At 48.5% G+C, this 27,847-nt stretch overlaps 1 protein-coding gene across 1 annotated transcript in view; it reads right to left on the bottom strand.

Moving 5' to 3' along the window:
- Positions 1–10,058: 10,058 nt before the first annotated feature.
- Positions 10,059–27,847, bottom strand: part of LOC144144757 (solute carrier family 13 member 2-like) — a 71,645-nt gene continuing 53,856 nt past the window's right edge. Inside the window, exons 10-11 of the mRNA XM_077676268.1 lie at positions 20,756–20,893; positions 10,059–10,315 (exon numbers count right to left, since the gene is read on the bottom strand). Coding sequence (XP_077532394.1) covers positions 10,178–10,315; positions 20,756–20,893 — 276 coding nt within the window. The 3' untranslated portion in view covers positions 10,059–10,177. The remainder of the gene's footprint in view (positions 10,316–20,755; positions 20,894–27,847) is intronic.

Here is a 27,847-nt window from a genome sequence, read left to right as displayed (position 1 = left end):
TGGGAAATTCATAAGCGGGAGCAAGATTGTGTCAGCACACCATCCATCGCCCTTACGGACAAAGAAATCAGTTATTTAGCAGAATCCATGGGTGGAGAAGCCTCCGATATGTAGTGGACTGTTTGTGCTGGTCTGCTTTAGCTGTGCAGATTACTGTGTTTAAATTTCGTGGCATTTTGTTTTTGTGTTTGTTAGTCAAAAAGGTTTTGTTAAGTCTAGCGTCATGTGTCACCCTCCTTTTTTCTATTTATTGCTGTCCAGCGATAATAAAACTTCAGTTGTCAGTCAGCGATGTGTTAGTCTACTCCTCTGTTGTCCCGTTCTTTCCCGCTGTTGATCTCAGAAATACTTATTACAAAAGACACGCTGGAAGAAAGCACCGCGCAAGACACGGAACGAACGCCACGCTCGTCACCTTCAGCGTACTCCTCATTTCCCTTCTTGATGATGATTCCTGTGTAGCCGAGATCATGTAGCGTCATCTTTGCAGGGAATTTATTGAATGCCCCGTTGTAATATATATGTGTATATAAAGTAATACTAGTCATGGAAAAAGAATCGCCATAGCACAGTTGTACTCAATGCTCTCACAGTGACAGGACAGAAACTGAGACTGGGAGGAATTTGGTAGCTCCAAATTAGGCCAGTACTTCAAATATGAGCACATTCCTAAGAGAAAATCCCTCATTTACACGTAACTGGAAGCCATCAGGTTTAGAAACGCGCACAGCGGCCCTACTTTTCAATCTATCCTTCGCTTCCCAGGCGCGAGGAACTCACACTGTTACTTTTATCTCAGAATATGCGATATTTGTCCTGCTCGACGCAGAAGTATTTGAGACCGCACATGTATATCCATACAGATACATATATCCACACATACAGATAGTATTATACACAGGTGCATCAGCACCGTCATCACTTTTAACCGACCAATGGACCGAACGAATGACATTTATTAGTAGTTATGGCTCAATTTCGCATACGAGAAAACGGTGGGTGAGAAGGATGAAGACGTCGGTGGTGGTTTAACGTGGACGAATCACGGACGAAACTAAACATTGCATTTATTATCTTTGATGCGGACTTATGACGGATTCAATCCTTGCAACTACAGACGCATTCAGGCTTATGTGTCAACGGAGGCCCTAAGAAAACACTGGAGTTGCATACAGGGTGTTCAGCAACCATCTCCCTTGTAAGTTCACGGAGGATAGAGGAGTTATAATCCCATCGCCAACAGACGTGAATGCAGTAGAGGTCGGCCAAGGACTTTCTGAAGGGAAGAAATAAGAAAGTTGATGGGAAAGAGTGACTCGGCTAGCACATTATGAACAATAATAAAGACGTTTGGGAGAGGTCTTGCAGTGAGCACATATGTGCTTATGATGATGGCGATCGCCGTTACAGTATTCTGAATACGAGCGAGAAGGAATTTCTTGGCTTAAGGCCACTTCGCTCCACATTCAATTGGGCAGCTTAACGGGGAGGAGTGATCATGATGCCACACCTAACGAGACATAGTGGTGGAGGAGAGCGTATGACCCCGCAAACATAGATACACTTAGGCAACGTCTGAAAGCAGAAGTTTTTGTCCTTTCGAAACATGTGCTCCACTTGTCACTTGTCTATTTTGCACTCCAAAAGGTGACATGCACTCGATATCAAGATAAGTCTAAAGCTCGAGCTTAAGAACGGTATTGTGCGAAATGTACTTACGAAGCTCGCTCTATGGACGAATCACATGGGGACAACTATCAGCAACGCCACCACAATGGAGGAAATCAGGATAATTTTCCTCGCGAATGTCCTCCGCCAGCCGGCGAACTCGACGTCGTATTCGGGACATTTTTCTCGTGACTCCCACAAGTGGCTCAGATTGAGCACGTAGTTTGGCCTGGCATGATAATTACACCAGCGATAGGGCTCAGGCTTCAATATGCTGTAAACGTATAAAGAAAACATTTGACTGAAACTTTTTATCAGGGAATGGTCTACAGAGCAGATAGCATTCGTAATCTATTGGTCGTTGTTCCACTTTCTTTTCGGCCTACAGGGCATAACTGATCCGATTCGTGCGCTTGACACCAGCTGAACGCAGTTTTCTGGGCCACTTCGTATTGGTTTCGCTGTTTTTTGCGCTGCTCGCGACAGCGCGCGGAAGAATGTTCCCTCTCGTTTCTTCTTTTTTATGCTTCCGTCCCGTGTATATATTGCTGTATATTTGGGCGTACTTAGGGACGTAGTAGAGCGTGGACGTAGTTAAGTCGGACAGCACGTCTTTTTTTCTGTATAAACAATGGTGTGAGGACACGCAAACTTGCGCGGCTAAGCTTTAGAGTTACACACAAACCTTGTGTAGATACTTTTAGATATTAGTTAAAATACTTGAAAGATATACGTTTGACTACTACACAGAAAATCAATGCAGGAAAGCCGACATTACGAATACCCACTTGTAAATCTGGTTTGACTGTAAACGCAGAGCTTTTTTGGGGCTCGTTCACTTCTATACAAAGATGCCATACTGGGGAAAAAATTCAGGGTCGATATGAGCAGTGTCATACTACCCTAATTCTCAGTAAGAATATATGTTGGCAATCCCGATCCACAAGCATGCTGATTGTTGATTGTTCACGGGCGCCTTATCATCCATAATGCGGTTTTCACGCTTGTTTTGTGGTTTGCTTAAACGAATTGTCAGCTCCATGTTGTATGCCTGATTAGTCTGACGCATACGATCGGCGTCTTAGGCTTTGGCGCCTTGGCGTTTCTGCCCACGGAGATCGTCTTTGCCCATGGCGATGAAACTGTTCGAGAATTGAGGTATACAGCGTTGCTGTAATAAGCTGGGACGGCGCGGCTTGCGTCTGCTTGCGTCCCGGCACATGGCTGTCAAGAGACGACACTGTTCTACTGCCCTTTCGAAGTAACACCCTCTCTGCTCCTTTCTCCTTGCCCTGTGACTCCTCCCATAATGAATACAATTGGGGTTCAGAATTAACTTTTGACACGTTCGGGGTGCTCGCAACTTATTTCGTGCGACCTTTGTGTATCTCGTGTGCATCGAGCAGCTCGAGCTGTCATCTTCTCTTCTACAGTGCTTGTTTTTAACTTGCCTGTCTTCGAAACCGTTTTTAACACATTGTTTTTATCCGGTGTAGCTAAAGCCACTCTCACGGGTATTTCAATTTAAATGAAGGCTTGTACTATCGGATTTCGCATTCACATTTTGCCTGTAATACGACTCAGGTTTCTTTTTCACACAGTAATGTGGATATATTTTGCAGCCTTGGCGGCAGATTGGGTAGCTTGGAACGTCTTCCGGGCATAAATTTTATGTGCGACAATGCTTTCACTGAGTTTCTCCTCCGAGCGGTTGAATCGAGTGACTGAATGACTGACTGACTGACTGACTGGCCGAGAAACATACAGAGAGACATGACGGAATTGTCGCAATTAGAGAGCCACAGAAGAGCGTGGTCTTTAAATAGAAAAGCTACGGAACCTACAGGGATTTAAGCTGAGTTATCCACGCGATGTGAATCACCTTGCCATCTGTTACAACTTCACGAGTTTCGTGCAGACAAAGTATTTACTGCGCACTTGTCGCGCGTTCGGCTGGAGCGCTGCAACAGGCTTTGAGATATCAGCCTGGAGACTCAGAAATTAAGAGCGTTCTCTGTATATGAATGAATATTCTGATGCTTAATTTTAGTATCGCAAACCCCACGTTTGTAAAGTGAAATCTTTGGTGTTTTGGTTTTTCATTTGTTCGCATATCGCAGGAGGGCACGGGAATAAGCTGACCTTCGTTGTTTTAAAACTTCATTTTAAGCATTTTTGTAGCCAGATATGCTGCGAATAACTCCGACTGACGACGTATCGCGGATCTTATTTCTCGTTTGTCTGTAAAGGGCGAAAAATATAATTTTTTTTCGCGGTATCTTTTGTGTTTAGAGGGAAGCTTTATTAGCATCACCGCCCGAATTTAGCCCGATGCTGCTGCTGTGGTCTGGCCTCATGCGCCGCCCGGCTTCTTACGTCACAAGACTGCACCACCTCCGCGCATCGTGGCTTCTTTGGCTCGCTGCAGCTGGCCGGGCCCAGTAGCGCCCGGGCTGGCGACTGAACTCGCAGTCGGCCCAGTCGCTGGAAAGCGTGGAACATAGACTTCTGTTTGCGTTGATGCTGGTCATTAGTCCAGCATCAATGCGTTAAACCCTCTAATCAATCAATGAAGGCGGCTGATTCTTGTCCACCATCCCGTGAATAATGAAGTGCTTACCAATCTACAGCGACGAAGGGATCACACCGTATATTTTCCCCGGAGACTTCAACGTCTACCTTGGAAGGCTGTCCTTCATAGATGTGTCTACGGCTTGTGTTTACACAGCTACCGCCCTTATATTTCAGACTGCCCACATCAAGAACTGGCTGTGCGATTGATACGTGTCCTCCAGGGGATTGAGACGTTGAACGTTCCTTGTTACGTGACATATTTTTCCTCACACGTTCCCACTTATAAATTGAGATCGGCCAATTATTTTCCACGAATGATCGACACTTCCACTGTTTAAAACTAAATATCTTAACTTCACCAGATGTAGCACAGTTGCGCCATCACACAAGCCGCTAAGGGGTTGGCTTTTCTTGCGAATTTTTAAACTGTTGGGCTTTCTTTGTTTTACGGGGGCTGATTTTGCTACTTGTTGCTGAAGCTGCTCGTGCTGTTCTTCCATGCCGTGTGCGCCGCTATGTAAAGTTCAGAGCACTTTTGGGGCTCGCCTTGTCGTCGTAGGTCGCTGTAACGCTCGATATCAAGCGACTGTTAGAATCAGGCGTCGCAACGAGATAACTGGTCCAAGTAGAGACCGGCGTTCAGTCGTCGTGCCGTTACCCAGAGGCTTCGAAAACCAAGCAGTTTAAGTGCTAAGAACCGTTCGAAACTCGCGAACCGCTGGCGCTTGTCATACATCTCCCTGTTGTTTAGAGCAAAAAAACTGCAGGTACATTGGAGGCAAAATATATGTAATTAACCGGCAGCACGCGCGTTCATTTAGTTAGGAACGCTCGCTGCGTTGGTTTTTGCGATATAGGCGGGGAAAAAGCGGAGGTAGAACCCCGGCACGTGCTGGAGGAAAATCAAGCACAAAAGGAGCAGAACTCCTGCTAGCGCAGTTTCAGGCAGCAAGCGCGCGAGCACTGCGGAGATGGGAAATTTGAATTGACGTGGGTGGCAGCATTGAGCGGAACCTTCCGTTACCAGAACACCGATGGGAAGGATGGTGTCACCCACAACCAAGTCGATGATCGCCTTCTCCTCGAGCGTCTCGCTGCTCAAAGCATCGTCATCAACGTCTCCAAGAGCGAGTGTGGTGCCACTGCTCTGGATTTCCTTGGTCATCGTTTGGACGCCACTGGCATATGTCCACTCCCCGCCAAGGTTCAGCCAATCATCGACTTTCCCAAGCCAGTGTCGGTGACAACGCTCCGCCAGTTCCTGGGACTGGTAAATTTCTACCGCCGCTTTATTAGGAACTCTGCCACGCTGCTCGAACCTCTCGACAGGCTGCTTTCCACCAAACGCTCATCCACTTCACTTGATTGGAACGCTACAGCTGACAGTGCATTTCGGGACATCAAACGCGCTCTCGCCGACGCTGCACTGCTGGCTCATTCAAATCCGAGCTTTCCGTTGGCACTCATGACCAACGCGTCAAGTTCTGCCGTCGGAGCTGTCCTTCAGCAGCGAGTTAAAGGTGCATGGCAACCGCTTGCCTTTTTCTCCAAGCGCATAACTCCGGCTCAGACACGATATAGTGTTTTCGGCCGCGAACTGCTAGCCATGTACCTCGCTGTTTGTCACTTCAAACATCACCTCGAAGGACGCACGTTCACGATCTTCACCGATCACAAGACGCTCACGTTCGCCTTGAACCGCCCTGACACCCTCTACTCTCCACGAGAGGTGCGTCAACTAGCATACCTCTCGGAGTTCACGTCCGACATCCAGCACGTCAGTGTTGTGGCCAATTCCCCTGCAGACACTGAGTCGCATGGACGATGTAAATGCCTATTCACCAGGAACGCAGGACGCACTTACCGACCCGCTTGACGTACACGAACAGGCTACGACGCAAGCCAACGATAACGAGCTCTCCCGTCTGTCCCGTCTGCGTGGAGCACCTACAGCACTCAAGCTTGAAGACGTACCGTTTCGTGGTGTGATCATCGTCTGCGACACGTCCACAGGTGTTCCCCGACCCTTCCTGCCTGCCTCACATCGTTACCGCCTGTTTGACGCCACCCACAACATGGCCCACCACGGCATTCGGGCATCTCAAAAACTCATTGCGTCCCGCTACGTTTGGCCCCGTATGAACGCTGACATTCGAGACTGGGTACGAGCCTGCACGCCGTGCCAGCGTTCAAAAGTTCAACGCCATTCCGTTCCCCCTGCCAAGCCATTCCTCAGGCCCGATGAACGTTTTTCAGTTGTTCATATTGACCTCGTTGGCCCCCTGCCTCCGTGCCAATGTTACCGGCACATGCTCACCTGTGTTGAGCGCTTCACACGTTGGCCCGAAGCCTGCCCTCTTCCCGACATCACGGCCTCCACAGTAGCTTCAGCCTTTGTTTCTACCTGGGTGTCGCGCTTCGGATGCCCTTCCCCTGTAGTTACGGATCGCGGTTGGCAGTTCGAGTCGTCTCTGTTCACAGAACTACTTCACCTTCTCGGCACGACTCGTCCCCGAACAGCTGCGTACTACCCGCAGTCAAACGGCCTCGTCGAGTGTTTCCACCGACACCTCAAGTCTTCACTCACAGCGCACGGATGCCCAACCTAGTGGGTCCAACGGCTACCACTGACGCTGCTCGGTATCCGGAGCGCGTACAAAGTGGACCTCTCGTGCACGTCGGCTGAGCTCGTCTACGGTACACCTCTGCGTTTGCCAGCGGACTTGTTCGACGAGTCTTCGCAACCTGTCCCCGCAAGTGACTACGTCGATAACCTACGAGAGGTTTTTCGGCATCTTCGGCCTCAACCCACACGCCTTGCAAAGTACCCGACGACTTACATGCACCCTGACCTCAAAACTGCCACGCATGTGTTCGTACGCTACGGACCCGTCCGAGGACCATTGCGGCCTCATTACCTTGGCCCCTATCCGGTCGTTCAACGCCACTAGACCACTTTTGCCGTGGATATCAATGGCACCCAAGACACCGTGGCCATTGAACGACTAAAGCCCGCGTACCTCGAGCCTCGATCCGAAGTCACTTCGTTCGAACCTGCTATGCCCCCTACAACAAGACCACCCCGGCGTGTCCACTGGAACCTCGCATACTTTTCCGATCGTCACTCTCGCTCCTCTCTTGGGGGGGAGCCCTGTAGCACCAGCTCCAGTGACATCGCTGGATCGAGCGCCGCTCCTCGCGCAGCAGCCCGATCGACATGGTCACAGGCTGCGTGGCCGCGCGGGTGGACAAGGCACGGCCGCTCGATGGAAACTGGACGAGGACACGGGGGTCTCGCCGGTGCTCACCAAATATAATCTGGTTTTGCCTTGCGTCGAACGGTCGTCCTGCCTGAGGCTCCTTCCTCTCGCCCGACATAGCGCCCTACACCTCCAAACCCTTCCCGGTCTGCCAAGATAATGCGATCAAACGCCCAGAAAGATTACTCTACTTACGGCACTTGAACAATGAAGCAGTACCTTTACGTTTTACAATGAAACTGCCGTATTTTCAATCCATCGGCTGCTTTTCTTTCCAGTCGAGTATCGCAAATTCTGCATGTTATGATTCTCCTTCAAGAAACCAGATCCATGCCCAAAATAAAAGGCTTCACCGCTTATACTCTCTTCCCTCTTCTGTTTGCGAATATCGATTGTAATCTTGAGAAGGATATGATGGCCACTCGCACCGCAGGGTATTGTACGCCAGAATGACACCAGTGCTTTGCACGAGGACATGGTTAGGTGTAGGGATGCTCGAGATTCCGAACACAAAAATATATTATCCTTGGAACTAAGACAGAGAAGACCGTGTTCTACGTGAAAAAACGAAGTAATCTGCGGAAGAAAAAAACTACCCGCCAGGCACTTTTGCAAGAATACAATTTTTATGTTGAAAAAGTCGAGTAGCTCAGGTTTTTATGCCTTCCTTGTAGTTTTGAAGTAAGGTTTGTTGTTCTGAAAAAAATGAAGTACTGGTGTCAAACAGACGCTAGTGACATTTTTGAACGCTTTTGAGCGGCCATAACTAGTACAAATATGCTGGACAAGTGGAAAGTCAAGCACAACATTTTAATTCAGACCAATACTCACAATCACAGAAAACCACATTCTTTTAATGACCCAGCAGGTGTGCCCAAACCACCAATAACTGCGTGTGCCCAAACTGCGCAGTTATTGGTGGTTTGGGCAGTTATTGGTGGTTTGGGCACACGCAGTTATTGCTGGTTTGGGCACACCTGCTGGCTTATTAAAAGAATGGTTTTAATGTAATAGAGTGCCTACGCCATGCAAGAAATCTGAAAGCCGATGATATAAACACGCAAGCAAATTTCCACTAACCATACTGAACATTTAGGTTCTCAAATAGAGACGGTCAATACATCTGTCAAGTCCATATCACAGCCATATAAGTTAAGTGTACTGACGCAAGCGCTTTGCGAAGCATTGCTCATAGCCAATATTAGATTGAATGGTATGCTTTTTCTATTTCCAGAACTTGCTTGTCGTTTTCTTGCAAAGAAAATATAAAGACCGTAAAAAACATGATTACTGCCAGAAAAACAACAGACAGTACAACCCCACTGTTACGTTCTTCACTGTTGCGTTTTCCTGGCTGTTACGTTGTTTGTCATCGGTCCCGGCGTAGCTCCCATACCAGCTAATGTATTGCGAATCCCGCTGTAATATCGCAACTGTGTGCCCGTTCCCGTATGATGCGTCGCAACTTGACACTCTGAAGCCGCTTGGGCACCGCATTTGGCTTTTGATGAGAGTTGGCCAGACTTTCTTACTGAACTGTTTACAAGAAGCCGCAAGCGAGTTGGAGAGGCCGTCACTAGTTGGCCATCCGTCAAAAGCGCTATCACCATCAGCACTGATCTAACAGAAGTTTCACTTCCGAACGCCGGAAGTGCGTGATGTTAGCGCTGCCGCACTGTTGTAATGGTGCCGTGCAGCGTTTTTCGATTAGGTAAGTTGGCAAAGAGCGCGGCCCCCCAGTGCCGCGGCGCGGGCAGGTGTTGCCGCCGACCAGGAGAGGCCGCTGTGGTAGCGTTAAGGTTGGTCTTGGCGCGTCGTTCTGCTCCTTCCTTGCTACTCTCGGCGCTTTCTCACCACCCTTATCATCACTTGCGCCAGTTTCTCAAAAGTTTGTAGTGTCTGGGGACTTGGCAGACACTACAAGCTTTGGAGAATCCATCGCGGCAATGGACCTCCTTCGCGGATACGTCGCACCTCATAGTGACGCTGAAAGCAACGCGGTCTTTCAGGTTTTTGAAAACCACGTGGTGCTTACGACCGAACGAAAGAAGCGGCAAGCTTCAATTTTCGATTTTTTAAAGCGTTAGGCTCACATTGCACAAAACACTCGTTATTGTCAAAGGGGCAATGCTTTCGTTCATTTTTCGTATCACGACTCCCGTGTTCGCGCTGCGAGACGGTCGCAACGGCGAGCGAGTGGTACGGTGATTTTAGGAAGCCGGATTTTGTTGTCGACCTTCACGAGTACGGTGATGGCGAGCGAGTAGTGCAGTGATTTTACGACGACAAACATGACTTGACTTCCGTCGTAATTTCTCTTGGCAACACTAAATATGCACATTAAAGATGCAAAAAGATCGCTACATCCAGCGGAACGGGCAGAAAGCAAGTTGGGAACAATGGAGCTTATATAGGCGGTGATTTAACGACGCCACTAAGACGCCGGCTTATTTTCGTGGCTTTCCTCACTCTTGCGTTTTCCCGGCTCTTACGTTTTTTGTTCGCGCCCGGTGAAAAACGTATTAACGGGATTCCACTGTACAAATAACCTAATTATTCAATACCGCGTAATTGGTCATATAAAACTATTCCCCACAAAAGTGCATCACTTTATTGAAACGCTGACAAATAGAAAAACAGAATAAAGCAATTCGGAAGCGTCACATGTGTGCGCTTTAACGTTCCGCCACGGTGGTGTTGTGTCGCGCCCAGTCAGGAAATACGTGCAGGTTGAACACCAGAGGTCCAAGGATGTTGATCGACATTATTTGAACGGCGACGCACATCGTGTTCATCACGAAGCCCGGCACCGCCTGGAAAGAGCGCGCACATCATTTAAACCAAAGGCCACTGGTTGCTGCGTGGCTGAACAATGGTCACCCTATACTGCGGTGAGGCAATAATTTTTCATTTAACTTTTCAATCCCCAAAAAGCATTCCCAACCTCCAGGGCCGCCCACCCCCCAAAAGAAAAAGAAGCAGCAATAACACCTTGTCCGATATAATTGATAAGAACCCACGACATGACGAAAAGCAGGACAAGTTATCACACCTTATAGCTGTATCACCATCATCATCACCAGCCTATATACGCCCACTGCAGGGCAAAGCCCTCTCCCATTAATCTCCAGTTATCCCGGTCCTGTGCTAACTGCGACCAATTTATCCCCGCAAACTTTGTGATCTCCCCTGCCCATCCAAGTTTCTGCCGCCCCCTGCCACGCTTGGCTTCTCTTGGGATCCACTCTGTTACCCCTAATGACCAACGGTTATCTTGCCTTCGCATTACAAGCCCTGCCCACATCCATTTCTTCTTCTTAATTTCTACTAATATGTACTTAACCCGCGTTTGTTCCTTAACCAACTCCGCTCTCTTCTTGTCTTTTAAAGGGGTCCTGAAATACCTTCCGCCGATGCATGGATGTACATGTAACCAAATAAAGCAATGTATTAGCAATCCCCTCCCGCAAGAATTTTGTTAAAGCGATGAGTATTAGCTGAGAAATCCTAAATCAAAAACCGCGCATTATCGTCACGTCGCGTTTCCTCCTCCTTTCAACATTGACGGCGCGCGAGCCTTCCCTCCCATGATGCTGCGCTCCTCAGCGGTGACGTACTTCCGCTATTGGGCTCCGCAGACTGTCGTCTGCTACGGGCAAGCTTTGTTGACACCATGAATCCCGCACTCCGCTCAAGGCCGGAAAAGCGAACGAAAAATCTGGCCGCATGTGTGCGGTGGCCTGGCCTTGCCCTTTTGCGGTGTACATTTGTTGCAGTTGCTATCGGTGGCACGTGACTTTTTATCGGCGGCGAACTCGCAGTCGCACGGGGAGGATCGTGCGCTCGTTCCTTTTGATGCACCGCGCACTGTTTATCCAAAAAGCGCCGTATCAGATGTGGCCCCGCTGGTGCCGGGTCTTATTTTGCGGCGGTGGTAATTCCTGCCGGCGGCATGTGAAAAAGTAATTTTATACCGATACAGAACCCGTGCACAAAACGCTTCAATCATGCGACCAGTTCAGCTTGGGGCGACGTGTGGCGGAGAGCGGCAACGTTGGCAAAACATACTCCGCCGCGGCTCTGAGCCTTCTAGCGCTGGAGCGAGCGCCATTTCGTTGACAATCTCAAACATCGGTTGCTTTGGCAACAAGGCACAAACCGCTGTAGAAGTCAGTTACGGTTGCGTGATCCCGGTTCAGCTCAGGGCCCCACCTCGCGACGTGTGGGCACTGCAGACGTACCACTCACTCCCATTGGGAAGTGCGAGATGCGTTTGGCATTACAGGAGGCGATGGTGTGTGTGTTGTGGACGCCTTTGTTTCGCGGTGAAATGCGACGTTGTGCTTCTGCGGGTGGATAGAGCTTCCCGTGGTCTGGATTATCTTTCTCGACCGACGTACGACGTGCGTATGTGCAGTGTGCGTGGCTAAAAGCCATCACGGCTTGTGCGCCAGAGTTAGGTGACTTGCTGTTCGTCCCCGCCATGGAGGAAAGAAAAGGTCCCCGCAAACCGCGCGCGAGGTGAGTGCCGAATTTACGACGGGCAGGAGGAGGCAACCCATAGTCTGTCAATCGCGGTTCAGACTTGCAACGCATGTTGTGACGTTGTGTTCGTTCGAAACGCGTCTCTGGATTGTTTTGAAGTTGAATAAAATGTATGCGTCAAACCTGGCCATTTGGCTCAGGGCGTTCTCTGCGATTGCACGAAAGAAGTCCCTCGGGGCTTCAACGTTTTCTTTATGGAACGTACTCAGGTAGGAGAATATCCATGTCGTGTTATGGCCGTGTTGCATTCAATACAAACGGTTAAGCGTTTGTTTACACTTGTTTCGTTTGTCGTAAAATGTCCAAGCACTCCGGCACTCCGCTGGCAGATCAGCCGGCGAGCCGACGCTGAGCAGACGACTCATCTCTTTGCCGGAAGTGCGTGAAAAAGCCGCCCAATAGCAGGATGTCTAGCTCATGATGAACATCTGGGAATCGATGACGTAGACATGTTAAGATGGTGGCGTCCAAAAACACGAAGGGAAGGGTGAGAAAAAAGCGACAAACTTTGCAACAAAAGTGTGAGCTTTCCGCTGCGCGTAAAGGAGTAATACTTGGCACAGATGACGTCGACGACCCAATCTGACGATTGCGCTAGTTCATTTAGTGTGCTCAAAACGCCTTTCAGGGCCCCTTTAATGTTACACCTATCATCTTCCGTTCCATTGGTGGCTGACTCGTCTTCAATTGAAGTTAAACCCTCTTAGTGAGTCTCCAAGTTTCTGCCCCTTAGATCAGTACCGGTAAGATGCAGCTGCCATACATTTTTTTTTTTTGGGGGGGGGGGGGGGGGCAATAGTAGGCTGCTATTAATTTTCAGAGAATACCTGTAGTGGGGTGGGGGGGGGTGAGCAGGGGGGGGGGTAAAGAAACTTGCAGCGGTGGCGTAGAGGTACAGCATCCGCCTCGCGTGCAGAAGGACCGTGGTTTGAATCCCGGTGTCGGACAATACCCACCGGATTAAAAAATCTCAGTGTTGAAGGAATTGCAGAATCAAGGCTAAGGTGCGGCATGACCCCGGCGACCATTGCCGTTAACGCACTGCTTCACCACAGCAGGATTGGCCACCCTTGTGTACTAATGTCCACATCCTCCCATGAATACGCTAATTATCGCTGTGTACAGCAACTAATTTGTAATCGGGGGAATATTGAATAGCACCGAAATGAGCGCTCAAAAAAAGACAAAAAGGGTGTAGAGAGGTCGCTGTCGAACAAGAAAAAAACGAAGTTCTAAATTGCAAACTGCACGGGATATTCTGTCAAATGTTTTACCCAATCAGCAATAAGGGCACCTACATTTCCGCACTTTTAGGTGTATTTATTAGTATGTAGATGTCTCCCACAGCGCTTAGCAGACGTACCCACCGCCTCTTTGATAGTGGTCCCGAAGGAAAGGGTTTCAAGAAAAAATGGTCCCGTATCTGGTCCTTTTGTTGCAGAAGTCGACGAAAGACGACAGTCGACTGGTGCCCCGGGGCTGTCAAGTATATGCCTCCCTTCTCTTTCCCGCTCAACCCTCATGCTCTTCCTCTCCCGTCTGGTTCCTCCAAAGATAACACGCTAGAGCCTTTCTCAGGTAAATTTAAATTTAGCGCGTTCCACCTCGTTGCCAGCGCTGCCATACGGCGGAGACGCGCGTTAATCAAGGCAATCTACTCCAAGGTTTATAGAACCATGTTGCCCCATTCGGCGAGCTTTGCAAGTGGAACGCCGAACCACTTTAGGTCCCTGCTGAGCTCAATAATATCCCCAGTGCACTTTCCTTTCCTCTCTTCCAAAGAATCACCTTCTTTCTCTCTCTCTCTCTTGGAACCTTTTTTGTTGTTGCCGTTTGATTTCTTAAATGCCGCCACGAGCTTTAGCAGCGCGGGCAACAGCAGGCAACGGTTTTCTGCAGGGGATGTAGTATTTCCCTTGCGATCGCAAAAACCGAGCATCCATAATTTTTTTTTAATATAGCAACACTGCAAGCATCACTGGTGCATTGATATCATATTTGCGTGACATCTTGTTCTTGTTCAAAAATGTTCACAAGTATGAATAATGCCACCGCACTTAGGATTTTAAATTTTGGGCATACAAGGCTATTTCGTAGCTTCAGTTTTACTTTGGCCGGGTGGCTGAATCGAGTCACAGACAGACAGGCAGACAGACAGACAGACAGATCAAAATTTCTGTGTTTTAGTAGCCCAGAAAAACTATCGTCTTTAAAAACTAAATCCGCTTTCACCCAGTGTAAACTCGACTAAAACAGCGGAGCTGTGGTTGTCTTGTGTAGGCTCGAACGACAACGGACGCTCGCCAGGGAACGCCACAGCCGTCGCCGCGCGAGTTGAACGGTTCGAGCAAAGCAATCGGCAGCTTAACGCCAGCGGCGTAAGGCTCCCGCCCCTCGCTTTGCCCTAGCGGGAGGGAGATTAACACGCCCCAGCAAGAACGCTGCGCCTTCTGTCGGTGAGCCTAGGAACCACCCCTGCGTTCCACATGACCTTCAGCCAATGGACGAAAAGGCTCGACCTACAAGAGCCGCGCTGCAAAAGGAGCGGTGCACCTTCGACGCTTAAGCTGTCAGGATCACCGCTGATGCGTGGTGTTTCCCGCCCGCCAGGTTCTGGCATGTAATTGTTTCTTCAAGGGAGGAAAATATGCAGTGGGCTGCGAACACTCGTTTTGTTTCTTTTCTGCTTCCTCTTTTGTAAGTCGCCCTTCTTTTTACTACTGTTCGTTAGCGGTGGGGTAGGGTGTCTACGCGGGTGCGCGCGTCAGAAGGAGGAGCCTAAGCCAAGAGCAAATCTCTCGACGCGAGCTTCGTTATCGTTGACATGAAACCGATCCCGGAAGTGGAATGTATGGAAACAAGTGGCGTAGCAAGGTATGAAGGCGCCCATTGTTAATAAATTTTCGCCAACCCTCATGAAGATATTGTTGAGAGGAAAATTTAATGTTACAGATATTGTCAGGGGCTCCGTTCCTTGGCTCCTTACTATAAACGGAACCAGTGTCCAACCCCGCTCTGCGGGTATGCGCCCTCTAGGATGAGAAGAAGACGACGCTCGCTGATGTTGGTGCGCGTTCAGTTCCTGGGACATCGCGGCTGCCTTGTCTGCCTTCGCTATCCCGTCTATTTTTGTAATTACACTATCTGAATACATCTCCTTCGTTGCCACGTCACAATATTTTAGAAATTTCTAGAGGGTGTGTTTGATTGATGTATTACGAGGTTTAACCAGCGGACGCTACACACGCGACGAAGCGCACTGTAGTAGAAGGCTCCGCATTTCTTTTGAACACCCGGGGCTCTTTAACATGCGCCGATGTCTCAAACACACGGGCGTTTTCGCTTATCGCCTTCATAAGAAAATCAGCTGCCGCGGCCGGAAACTTTGCTAGAGTGTGGAACATAATGTAATTCTCAAGTAGGTTTGGCCAGATAGAGCATTTTTTCGTTATCCCTGTCGTCCCTCAAGCCTGCCGCCACAGCCAGTTTATCTCTTCATGGTCTTTGCAAGGGGCGGCCAATCTCTCGCTATCACGTTCCTTTCTTATGGACCCATAGGCGCCCCATGACATATTGATGTCGTCTCGCAACAATATTCGCGAAACCTACCAATAGTGATACTAGTATTATTACTTTTGTCATGATTGTTATCTGTGCATCCTCAATAACCATTCGTTCGCATGCAATAACTTATGACTACAGGCGTTACATTTTTTGCGTTCGTGTCCGTTCATTCGTGCGTGCGAGAGTGTGTGCGTGCGTGCGCGCGCGCGCGTATTCGTACAAGCGTCCCCGTACCGTAGGCTCGTCTCGACGCGGGAATAAACGCTTCTAGTTTGGCCACAAGCCGCCATGGGAGGCCATCTGGCGGGTCCCTCAAACAGCGCGGGGCGGGGTCTGGAAACGCTGGGCACTCACCACTGAAGAAGGGTTCGACCCCCTGTGTCTGTCTCGGCGGGGGATAAAGGGCTTAGAAACGCTCTACCACTCCGGCACACGTGAGAGGCTCCTGCTCCCGGACCTGAGCCGCTGTTCACCCACAAGAATAAAAATGGGTACAGGTGCTTTTCATGCTGGGATTCTGGAAACCGTACCGTGTTGGGCCGTATCATGGCTTACAGTAAGAAGAATATGGGTTACTTCTGTACTGCCGGGCACCTACCGGTTTCGTTAATGGGTATAGGCGTCTCTGGTGGAGTGCGGACCGTTGAAATGGGAACTAACGCCTGGAAGGCTGCCTTTACGCTTGCGAGGGGCCCCGGACCCTTGTCCATCTGGCGGGGCCCCCGGGCTCCATGCTGCGTTGCCGCATTTCCGGGGATGAAAGAGTCTGGCGGCACGTCCTGCCACAGGCGGTTGCGAGTTGAGCGTGCAACGGGGGTGTGGAAGTCACCATGTGCATTCGAGTGCCTTGGTGGGGCTGGGCGCCTGCCGGTAAAATAGTTACGAGTGACTACCCGAACAGGCGCTCGTCCCTTGTGTGGGACTACAACGCCCCGGAAGTTCACCCGGCTTGCACAAGAAATCACCCCTATGGAATGGGGCGTCAGCAAAAATTCAGGAACTTTTTTGTGTGTGCGTATGTGTTGTGCGCACGCGGGCGTGTGTGTGCGGGGGCGCGCGGGCGTTTGTGTGTGCGTGTGTGCGGCGTGCGTGTGTTTCAACGTGTCTAATTTTCTTTCATTAGAACCAGTTCTATTTTGTTTATTTCTTTTGTGAGACGTGCATATGGGTGGCTTCTTTGTTTTTTTTTCGTGCGCCAGCAGAAAGGTGCTAGACTGTTCCTGGGCGCACTAATAAAAAATTGATTGATTGATTGATTGATTGATTGATTGATTGATTGATTGATTGATTGATTGATTGATTGATTGATTGATTGATTGATTGATTGATTGATTGATTGATTGATTGATCACTATTATCATCATAATGTTCTGAGTCAAAAAAAATGCCTTGTGGCTGACGATTTGGTCGGCCTAATAAACATGTGACTGATTAATTGCTGCCCATACAGCGACCTATAGCTGTCTTTTTACCACAATCATTTCTCACACCGTACAACAAAAGAACAAGGTTACAATGGGGTGTGCAAGAAGAAAATGCCGTGCTAGCTGCTGTTCAATTTCTGGAAAAATAAGAAATATACCAAGCATTTACATTCATTTACGTTCGCTGAAAAAGAAGCCGCTGCAGGCGTGCAGCGGCTTCCCATGTTTTGTTTCAGTCTTGCCTCAAAATACCGCATACTCTAAGCGCTGCTTTTTGCTCCCTGCTAATGGTGCGTTCAAAACTCTCTGTGGCGAGCCCTGTGGTGTCGTCGTCGTATACCAGCGCATCTCGAGACGCAAGTTCTCACTCAGGAAAAACGCAATTCCGTCAATACAAACACGGCGTTTGTACTATCGGTGAAACCTTCTAGCTATTTATAACACATATGTCAAAACAGGATAAATGCATTATAACTCTCATCGCTTTTTCATGTAGCTGTGGCCATTCCCTCGCTTTCTTTTCTCGTGGGTTGTTTCCCAAAACAGGCGTCACGGAACGTATCGCTGTGAATTTGCATTTCGAAGCTTTCTCATTACCCCACAACTGTCATGTTGCCAAATAAGACATAATTGCTGTCTCATCAAGTATTGACTGGGTACTCAACATGAACTTCCGATCCGTATTTCGCTTCCCAGTTTACGAAATTCTCGTGTAAATCAGTAGGAATCGATGTCGATGCCATTCCATCTTTCCATACTCCGCATTTTACTCCTCCATTCAACACCCCTCTTAACTTAATAAAATGGATTGTTGGGCGAGTTGGTTCATGGCTTCAAGAAAATTAAAAAGAGCGCAAAGGACGAGGACAAAGAAACACAGTAGACGGGACGCGCGCTCACTACCAACTAGTTTATTTCGAAAACCCTTCCCACATATAAATGTCAATACATCAGGGGCGCGCCTGCGCACGAAGACCTAAAAAAGGCAAGCCACATGCGCGCTACCAATAACGGCACAAAAGGCGGAACTCACTCTCCCGCAAATACACCGATGTCTGGCTGACACAATCTGTGCCCCTTTTTTTTAATATGGTATGCCTCCAAAAGTTCACGTGCCACCGTATCCCTGCTGCGGCCCAGTATCTTCAACTGATTAAACAGAGGCACGCATTTACATTCTGCGCAGTGCGCCGGAAGGAGGTGTATTTGCGGGAGAGTGAGTTCCGCCTTTTGTGCCGTAATCGGTAGCGCGCATGTGGCTTGCCTTTTTTAGGTCTTCTGTGCGCAGGCGCGCCCCTGATGTATTGACATTTATATGTGGGAAGGGTTTTCGAAATAAACTAGTTGGTAGTGAGCGCGCGTCCCGTCTACTGTGTTTCTTTGTCCTCGTCCTTTGCGCTCTTTTTAATTTTCTTGAAGACCCCTTTTAACCTCCAACATCCCCGCAATCGCACGAAAACAGACGCAAACACGTATGCAGCACACAAGCACGCTGGGTGTCTGCTGGTGTTGATAATGGACTCCCTGATCTTGGCTTGTTCATCTCTCGGGTGCGGTGGCAAGGATAGCACTTTATTCGCTCCAGCAGTGACTATTGTGGCCGGGCCGCCCCGCTGCTAATACCGCTTCAGCAACGTATTACACGGGCTCGGCAGGAAGCCTCCAGACTAGGTGGTTCTGACTAGGTTCAACGCCTCTCTGAAGGGACGCCCAGGAAACCTGTATCCCTTTGGTCCCTCTTAGTTACGCAGCTGGTGCGAAATTGCCAGAGAAGTTTCGGAGGGCGGTAACGAGCAGCCACCGATGGAGGATGTTTTTTGTCAGTTTGAGAGCGGTGATGTTTCCTGGAGTCTGGCGCAATGTACTCCCCCTAATTAGGCCTGGGGAACTACACATGCCATTCGCTAACCTAATATAGTTTGCGTGGATTCACTGAGCAGCCCCCTACATTCGGTGTGGCCAAGGCACAGCGCCAATAATGCATAGGGTCTGCTGACAACCGTCGGTATGCCAGATTGTTCATTCGTAAGCACTAGACGATCCACCCTAATACACGGCAAACATGGAGCGAGAAGTAATCTATAGTACTCGCTAACCACGCAAAACGGAAGCTACGCTGTATAGTAGGCACGTTTGCCATTCGCTAACCTAATATAGTTTGCGTGGATTCACTGAGCAGCCCCCTACATTCGGTGTGGCCAAGGCACAGCGCCAATAATGCATAGGGTCTGCTGACAACCGTCGGTACGCCAGATTGTTCATTCGTAAGCACTAGACGATCCACCCTAATACACGGCAAACATGGAGCGAGAAGTAATCTACAGTACTTGCTAACCACGCAAAACGGAAGCTACGCTATATAGTAGGCACGTTTGCCATTCGCTAACCTAATATAGTTTGCGTGGATTCACTGAGCAGCCCCCTACATTCGGTGTGGCCAAGGCACAGCGCCAATAATGCATAGGGTCTGCTGACAACCGTCGGTATGCCAGATTGTTCATTCGTAAGCACTAGACGATCCACCCTAATACACGGCAAACATGGAACGAGAAGTAATCTATAGTACTTGCTAACCACGCAAAACGGAAGCTAAGCTGTATAGTAGGCACGTTTGCCAAATTCTCTACACTTTACAATTCAAATAACACCTGCAAGCACCGCATGTTCTGCTTTGTGTCCGGTAGAGCCTTTGTTATTCACAGATATAATGCGGTGAGACCAGAGTAGCCATTTTGGCCACTGTTCAATCAGCATGCCTCAGTGCTGCGGTTTTGCCAAATCAAGTAGCTATGAAGTGGTAAGGGTTTGTAGTTCATCACAAGTCATACAAGCAACAGTGGTGATAATTCTTAGCACTGTGATCAGTCTACGAATCACAAAGTGTGGTGCATGTTTTGGCGCGTTTTAAATGGTAAAGCTACCAATGTACGTCAGAAAAATCGTAAAACATGAAGGTACCTTTTTTTTCCAGGAAGGTACCTTCAGTTCTAGAGAATAGAAATCCTAAGTGACGGTATTTTTAGGAAAACGACGCATGTAGATGACGTTGGACGTTCGCTAACTAGGCGTAATTGCAGGAACCAAATAAATGCCACCGGTGCTGTTCTAAACACTGTTTAAATAGACACTTAGAATAATGCACAAGAAAGACTGTAAAACGAAGTACAAAAGTTCTTGGAGAAGTTCGGTTTACAACTTGCCTATCTTTTTAGCCCGACTAACTGTCTCTGGTGGCAACGGCGTCGTGAGAGCAAAATGTCGGTCGAGGCCTTGAGATATAGTCGTAATGTGTCCAGGGCAATATTGTTCGTGCTAGAGACGGCCCGAACGAAAATCGTTGTAAACATACCAATTCTACCGATTTTTCCTGTACTCTTGTCAGCAGCAATTGAAGGCGTCCGGCAATTTTCACAGCTGTTACCAACTGTGCAGCGTGATTGCTTATAAAATCAGGACGTGAATATTGCAGCTCTTACGCTGCCCCGAGTGCCCTTCTAGATTTCTCCACAACTGCACGGTGATCTTCATTGACCGAGCAAATGGCACTCCAGTTCCTCGAACGCAGACTTCTACGCAAGCAAAGCGTGTTAAACGGCGTTGATTGTTCACGCGTCATATTGTACGTTCATGCAAATAGGTTCAAACAAACATATCTGTATAGAGCGAACGCCTTCTCAAAATAACGCGCGGTTATAATCCACGACCAGTATTGATACGTACCATATCCATTATGGACAGCTTTCCGATCTCGTAGACAATCGCGTTTGGTGGAGTCCCAGCGGGAAGCATAAAGGCGAAGGAGCAGGCAACGGCGACGGGGATGGCGAAGTACAAAGGGTGAACCTCCAGTGCCACTGCCTGCAGAGAGAGGCGGAAAGAATGTTTATGCTTGCTGGCTTTTAAGCATCACAGCAAGCCGGCCTAGTTGGAAACGATTCATGATTGGACTTGCGCAAAACAAACGGGGACGAGGAAGAACGCTCGTCCTTGTCGTTCTTCCTCGTCCCCGTTTGTTTTGCGCAAGTCCAATCATGAATGCTGGCTTTTCACCCAGTTGAAAGACCTGATAAGTGGGGCGTATTTGTGTATGCGCCTTAGCGGGAGGGCCGCGGGGTGTGTTTGAGGTCGTGATAAGAATGATATTAGAGCAGGCGATAACAGTAGCTGAATAAATGTTATAGAAGAAGTAAAGTTTAACCAAATCGCGTTTGTTCTTTCCCCAGCCATTAGTTACGTGTTCACCTACAGAACCCATGGCAACATCAACAACAGACACGAAAGAAAACCCTATGGACACTCCATTTACGATGGCCGAGCTGGTTACGGCAATCAGCCAGTCAGCGTCCGCAAGCGCACCGGGACCTGACGGCATTACATGTTCCGCGCTAAGAAATCTTCCTGACAACATCCTAGAACAACTACTTCACTGGTTCAATGACATCTGGCCTAATTCCTCTATACCACTGGAATGGAAGGAGTCGTGGGTAATACCAATGCCTAAGGCTGGGAAGCAACCAGACCAGTTGGAAAACCTGCGCCCTATTTCACTTACTTCAAACGTCTTCAAAGTGATGGAGCTCATGGTTCTTAACAGGATTCAATCGCACCTGGAAACTACTACCCAGCTTGGGGACACGCAAACTGGCTTTCCCCCCAGCCTTTGCGCACAAGACAGCCTGCTTCTTCTCCATTCGACGCTAAAAGAAGCTCGTACGTCGGTTGACCCCAGGATCGTAGTAGCAATTGATGTACGGAAGGCGTTTGACTCCGTTCCTCCTGACTCCGTCGTGAAAGGAGCGCGACGCCGAGGCTTATCAGGAAAGGCCCTTAAGTTCATACACTCTTTCTTGACAGAGCGAAGCGTCCGCGTCAAGGTGGGGCGGGCCTTTGGAGACAAAACACCCAACCGAATAGGTGTACCTCAAGGGGCAGTGCTGTCTCCAACACTTTTTAATATGGTCATGGCGGAGCTACCACCTATGCTGTACAAGATTGCAGCCATATCATACACCAATTACGCCGCCGACATCCCCATCTGGTCGACGGGCGGCTCATTCGGAGAACAAGAGCAGGCTCTACAACAAGGACTGAACACAATCACTGACTTTCTGGAGTCAGTGGGTCTTTCCCCTTCTCCCGAAAAGACAGTCTTTGTAGTGATAGCCAATGTCCGCCTTCGCAAGCAGCAAGTGAAGGACCACATCAGCCTTTCTATGAACGGAGTGCGACTGCAAGCGAAAGAGAGCGTTCGTATTCTCGGTCTCCCTGTTGATGAAGTTGGCGGATGCGAAACATGGATGTCGCAACTCCTCCACCCGTGCAAGAGCACAACACACCTAATCAAACGAGTCACATCCAAATCATGGGTAACTGACGAGAGCTCTCGGCGCACACTTGTAAACGGTCTCCTAATTTCCAAAACAATGTACGGCATTAACTATACATACCTCACAAAGAAAAACTGGCAGAAGCTTGAAATCCTAAATCGGGAAGCTCTGCGCGTCGTTACAGGATTACCAAAATTTACAGCGAAGGACGTTCTGTACGCACAAGCGCAAGCTAATAGACTTGACGACATAGCCGAAGACGGACGGATTGGACAATTTCAGCGTCTGGACAGCACCGACGCAGGCAGGAGACTTCTTCTCAGAGCTGGTTACGAGCTTCCCGGCAGACATCCGCCGAGCTGCCGGTTCCGCCTTGGGACAACATTATTGTGACAATGAACAAGCCACTGCCAAGAAATGTCGGTCACGACAACCCAAGACCAAGGAAAAGGAAGGTTAAAGGAGCCATGAAGAGAAAACACAAGTTTGGTTCATTCGAAAGATTGCCTCGTTAGAACCATAACGACACCACTTATAACGCAAACTTCGCTCAAATAAGCTACATAATTAGGAAAAACGGGAATGGTCATGCGACCCACCAGCTCATTTCCCGCAACAGAACCTATGCCGTCACATGGGCTAAGCTCTGCGATTGGCGGAGGCCGGCAAAAGCAAACGCATGTTAGGCAGGGCTTACAGTTTGCATAACGAGCTAAATGCCCGTGAAACATACTGCACATTCTTTTTATGACAAAGAACGGTGGAGTAAACGGTTGAAGTTCCGAACGAACACGCAAGCGTGTGCGCCAATGCGTACGAAACAACCGCCTGGCCGAGCTCGACATCTCGCTGTCGCGCAGACGAATTTTCGGGTTCGAGGCGCTCTGACCTTGGAGGAAAAATGCCGTAAACACCGCGCATTGACGCTCGTATGTTTCTGGTCGAAGCAGAGAGCTCGCGCGAACGGCTTTCCATACACGACACCGGCCAACTGGCATAAGCGATACTGCTTCTGAAGTTGAACTATTATTAACCGTAATAAAAATACGGCACATACGTACCAGTCTGTATTCGTCCGTGGCGACGGCGCTGACGAGGCAGCGGTGCCGACGGCAGGGCGTTCGTCTGTTGTGGCTATCGCGGAATGGTCGCTTTCCCGTCCACCGCGTATCCCACAACTCTTGCCGCTCGTGCACTTAGAAGCGTTGAGCGTTCAAGTGGTGTGAGGTTGTTAAATGCAAGCCCGAGCTCCTCGGCGAGAGTTTTGTTCTCCGGATCAGGCGATTCCATGACTAGGGCTGCGGGTGCACTAGGTTTTACTAGCATTTTTAAAATGGCCGCCGTCTCGGTCGACTCCCGCGTGTGGGTGCTATATGGAGTCGACATACTAAGTATCTGTTTCATGGACCGGCCCGTGTGACACCATTGCTCACGTCACCAAATGTGCAATTTTAGCGGGAGATTTAAAATTTTGGCTTAAATTGCCTTATTTCTCAGTGAATAAAGCATCATTTGCTTCCGGGAAAGCGCTTGGGGTACTATGAAACACCTAATCTTTCGAATAAAACAAACTTTTGTTTTCTCTTCATGGCTCCTTTAAGGATCACCTCCTAGAACTAGCCAGTGGAGACAGCGACACCACAGCAAATGGTACCCTGCATGTCTACACGGACGCCGCAGTTGAACATGACCGCGTCTCACTCTGCTGGTACAGCCTCAAAGACCGAAGCGCAAATGCACACGTGCGTTTTGTCAAAATTCCCAGCCGAAAAGCCGAGCTAAGGGCCATCCTGCTTGCCTTGACTGAACATGCAGGCAAACATCCGAGCACCCTCGGCCCTCCCGAACGGATAATAATTTACACATACTCAATGGACGCAATTCGAGCCCTTGGTTCACGCAAAACTACCAGTCGCACTGTCCGAAGAATAAAGAAATTCATTGCTGAATGCAAACAGAGTGGCCTGCAATACCAAATCCGATGGGTACCTGGACATGAAGGGATTGAAGGCAATGAAGAGGCACACAGAATTGCGCGGGAGCAACTTCGTATTCACAGCGAGCAAGACTGTTTAGAACCTGCTGTTTCAGATGAGGAAGCCGACATCTACACAGAAGACGGTGCTGAAGACCGAGTGGAAGGCCGTCCTTCAAAACAAAATTCCGGAAGACCGCAACCCGTTGCCGCCCGGATACAGCCGATGGGCAACAGTGCGGCTAAGGCGTATGAGAACGGGCACGGCCCTTACGCCTAGTACGGCTCACTATTTCTTCGGGCGTGGAAACTCGTACAGCTCTCCGAACTGCCAGAAATGTGGTACCGGTGCCCTGTGCAATGCTCGACACCTCCTGTGGAAATGTTCGGCACTCAGTGTTCCTAGAGAACGTTGCCTAAAGACACTTGGCCCGCTACGACCGGCAGACTACGCACTTTGGGTTAACCCACTTGGAGCCCCACCTCACACAAAGCACCTGCTGGACACTCTGTTGATTTTCATAAGAGAAGCCGGCATTAAGGACTGCTTGTAGGTACCTTTCTTGCCCTGTACTCCCCACTCCTTACTTCTTATCCCTTTTCCAACTCTTGACCGAGGCCTCCGGTCAGGTCAAGGGGACTTCTCGCCCTCTCTATTTTTTTTCTTTCAATAAACGTGTGTTCATTCATTCCTTTTCGTGATCTTCAAGCAACCCTTTTGACACAATGGAAGCCTGGTTTCACACACGTTGCGTGTTTCCAAAGATCTTATAAGAGCTTTTTGGCAGACTAATCAGTCTATGGGGAAGTTCAGTAGTTTTGTGACAGGACACCATCGGTTCGACTACGAAAGCCTTCGCTTCAAAATGTGTGCCTTTTCTTGAGGTAGCTTCTTCACCAAGTCAGCCTCACAGGTGGGGTCCGACATGGGAGTGCTTATCGAATGAAATAGAGGTGTTCTGTCTAGAAATTGAGATTAAATCCATGCTGGCATTATAGCCTGCGAACTTTGCTGGTTTATGTTTGCGCAGGTGTAGATGCTGCTCTCAAATGGGTTCCAAGATTGGAAATCGATTCAAACTCGTACTCTACATGGAGTAGAAACAAAGAAAAAATCTTGAGCGCGCCAAGACATGTTTAAGGATGCTCACCTTAACCATAAAACGCGTGAAGCTCTCTGTGCCTTTCGGCATCAGCAACGCTAGTTTATCAAGTATAGGATGTATAATGCTGTTTGAAAGGTTAACCAAAATATTATTCCTTCATGCAAGATATTTTTAAATTTTTAATATGCAGTCTCTGAATACCCAGCCTGAAGGTGCCAAAAGCAGGATATTCAAAGTATCGTGAAGAAACGAAATTTTTAACACAGAGACCTTACGGTTGTACTGCGGGTGCTCTAGTACAAAATGAAGCCTCCTAAGTCCCACTAATACACGACAGAAACTAGTTTAACCTGCACGCCATTTTTATTTATATTGTTGCGACGGCAGCGCTTCAGAAAGAGAGAGGCTTCCCAGAACCATAAACTTTTATTAAAACGTCAAACTTACATTCTAACATACTTTGGAAGGTGTGTTGAACGGGCGTAGCCAGTGGCAGGTCCAGCTGCCACTGAACCAGCGCCAGCTAGAACTTCCGGCGAATTTTTTTGAGCGCAGCATCCCCCTTTTTACATATTTTTTACGTCCATGATATCTGCACAACCTGTCAATATAGAGCAGAAACTGCCAAAAGAACTCTCTGGCTACGTCACTGGTGTGTTGTGCTACGCGCCGAGTCATCTTTGGGAGCTCGTGCGAATCGGATGATGCAAATAACCTAGCCTGACGACCACATGAGCGTAAAACTTCTCCACTATGCGACTAACATTGTAACGTGGTTTACCTAGCCAGCTATTAGCAGTCGTTTATAACCGGTAGTTTTTTGCATACCTGATCATTTTTTTCATTTATCCACGCCATGAAACAAGCCAACCAGGCGGAGAAAATGCACCGCAAACAGTATTTTTCTTAAGGTAACAGATAGGTAGAATGTCTCCAGCATGACAGATTTACTAGAACTGAGCTATCATTCTTCGAGTGACCAGAACCTTTAAGTGAACTTGTTCTAAAGTATTTTTAACTTTAAATTAACACAAAACAACTCATTCGGTTCAAACGTTTTCCAAGCAATAGTTTCTAGTTTCTCCTAGCTAACATAGTTTACACTACCGTTCATTGGGGTGTGGCACAAGGTTGCATTCTCAGCCCTATTGATATCACTACTTAATAAGAAAAACAATGCCATATTTATAGCAATATAAGGGACTTGTAAAGCTTTTTTTCTTTTTATCGCCCTACTAACATTGCACTACAAGCTTCTAAAAGTTACAAATAGCTAGGCACTCGTATACAGTTCAGGGTTTTTCAAATTTATTATGTAACACAGCAGCGTGTTAGAATATCTGTGCTGAAATGTTTCTCGATTCTTCTTCCTATTCAATCTGGTCTCATAAACGGCATTGACTATTCATGTTCTATGTCCTGTCATCTGTCGGCAAAAAATTAGGTAGTACTCTTGCGCTTGCGATTGCTGCCATGTGTCAAAAATGAAAAACCGTGGAAACCTAGGCAAATATTATCTAATTTATGTTCTCTAATTGAAAACGGAAGTTTCAGTAAGTCGCGTTACACCTAACTGTTTAGCAAAGTCCAATTTTTGCCCCTTAAAGGAGCCATGAAGAGAAAATGCAAGTTGGTTTTATTCGAAAGATTTCGTGTTTTATAGTGCCCCCAGCGCTTGTCCGGATACAAACGGTGCTTTATTCACTGAGAAATTAAACAATTTAGGTTAAAATTTTGATTTTCCCGCTCAATCGTGCGTTTTCGTGGTCCCAAGTGACATCACTGGAACCGACCGCTCTGCAGCCTAGAGTACCTTCATTCACGCATCCGCCGTACAGGGTAGAGACACGTATACGCTGGCGCCGCCATTTTCGGTTGCTCGCTCGCCGCCGAAGCAAGTCATTGTGTCAAAACCGCGCTAAAATTATCGCCCCAACGCGGTTTACTGAAGACGTTTGAATCATATTGTCTGTTTCGCGTTGCTAGGTCTCGTGGGAAACGAAAAGAATAACGCGCTGAGCCCGTTGGCCCAATTGCGGCGGCAAGGACCGTTCAAAGGTTGTCTCCACCCTGTACAGCGGTGTTGGTTTGTTCCCGCGTTTCTTTACGTTCCGTAACCTAGATGGCGCCACCATACCGTGGCAAGCGTTTGGTTTGTTTTTGCCCGCATTTAAACCTGGCTTGTTTTTGTTCTGGGAGAAAATATTCGTTCCCTGAAACAGTGCTCGCTCGACAAATGGGGTCACGTAAGACACCGTTGCATGCGTCAATCGGCCAGTGTCGTCTGAGACAACCCCAAGCCCCGTAGTGCTGTACAGCTAAACCAAGCATGCTGTGCGCAGTACGAACAGCAGAACGCATCAGTACTTCTATGTTTACATGTGCTTTCGTAACTTCCACTGTT

The sequence above is a fragment of the Haemaphysalis longicornis genome, unplaced genomic scaffold (assembly GCF_048455015.1).
Source record: "Haemaphysalis longicornis isolate Haplotype H1 unplaced genomic scaffold, Haemaphysalis longicornis Haplotype H1 scaffold_7, whole genome shotgun sequence".
Lineage (NCBI taxonomy): Eukaryota > Metazoa > Arthropoda > Arachnida > Ixodida > Ixodidae > Haemaphysalis > Haemaphysalis longicornis.
Note: the sequence above shows the minus strand (reverse complement) of the source record. Positions and strands in the feature narration are given on the sequence as shown.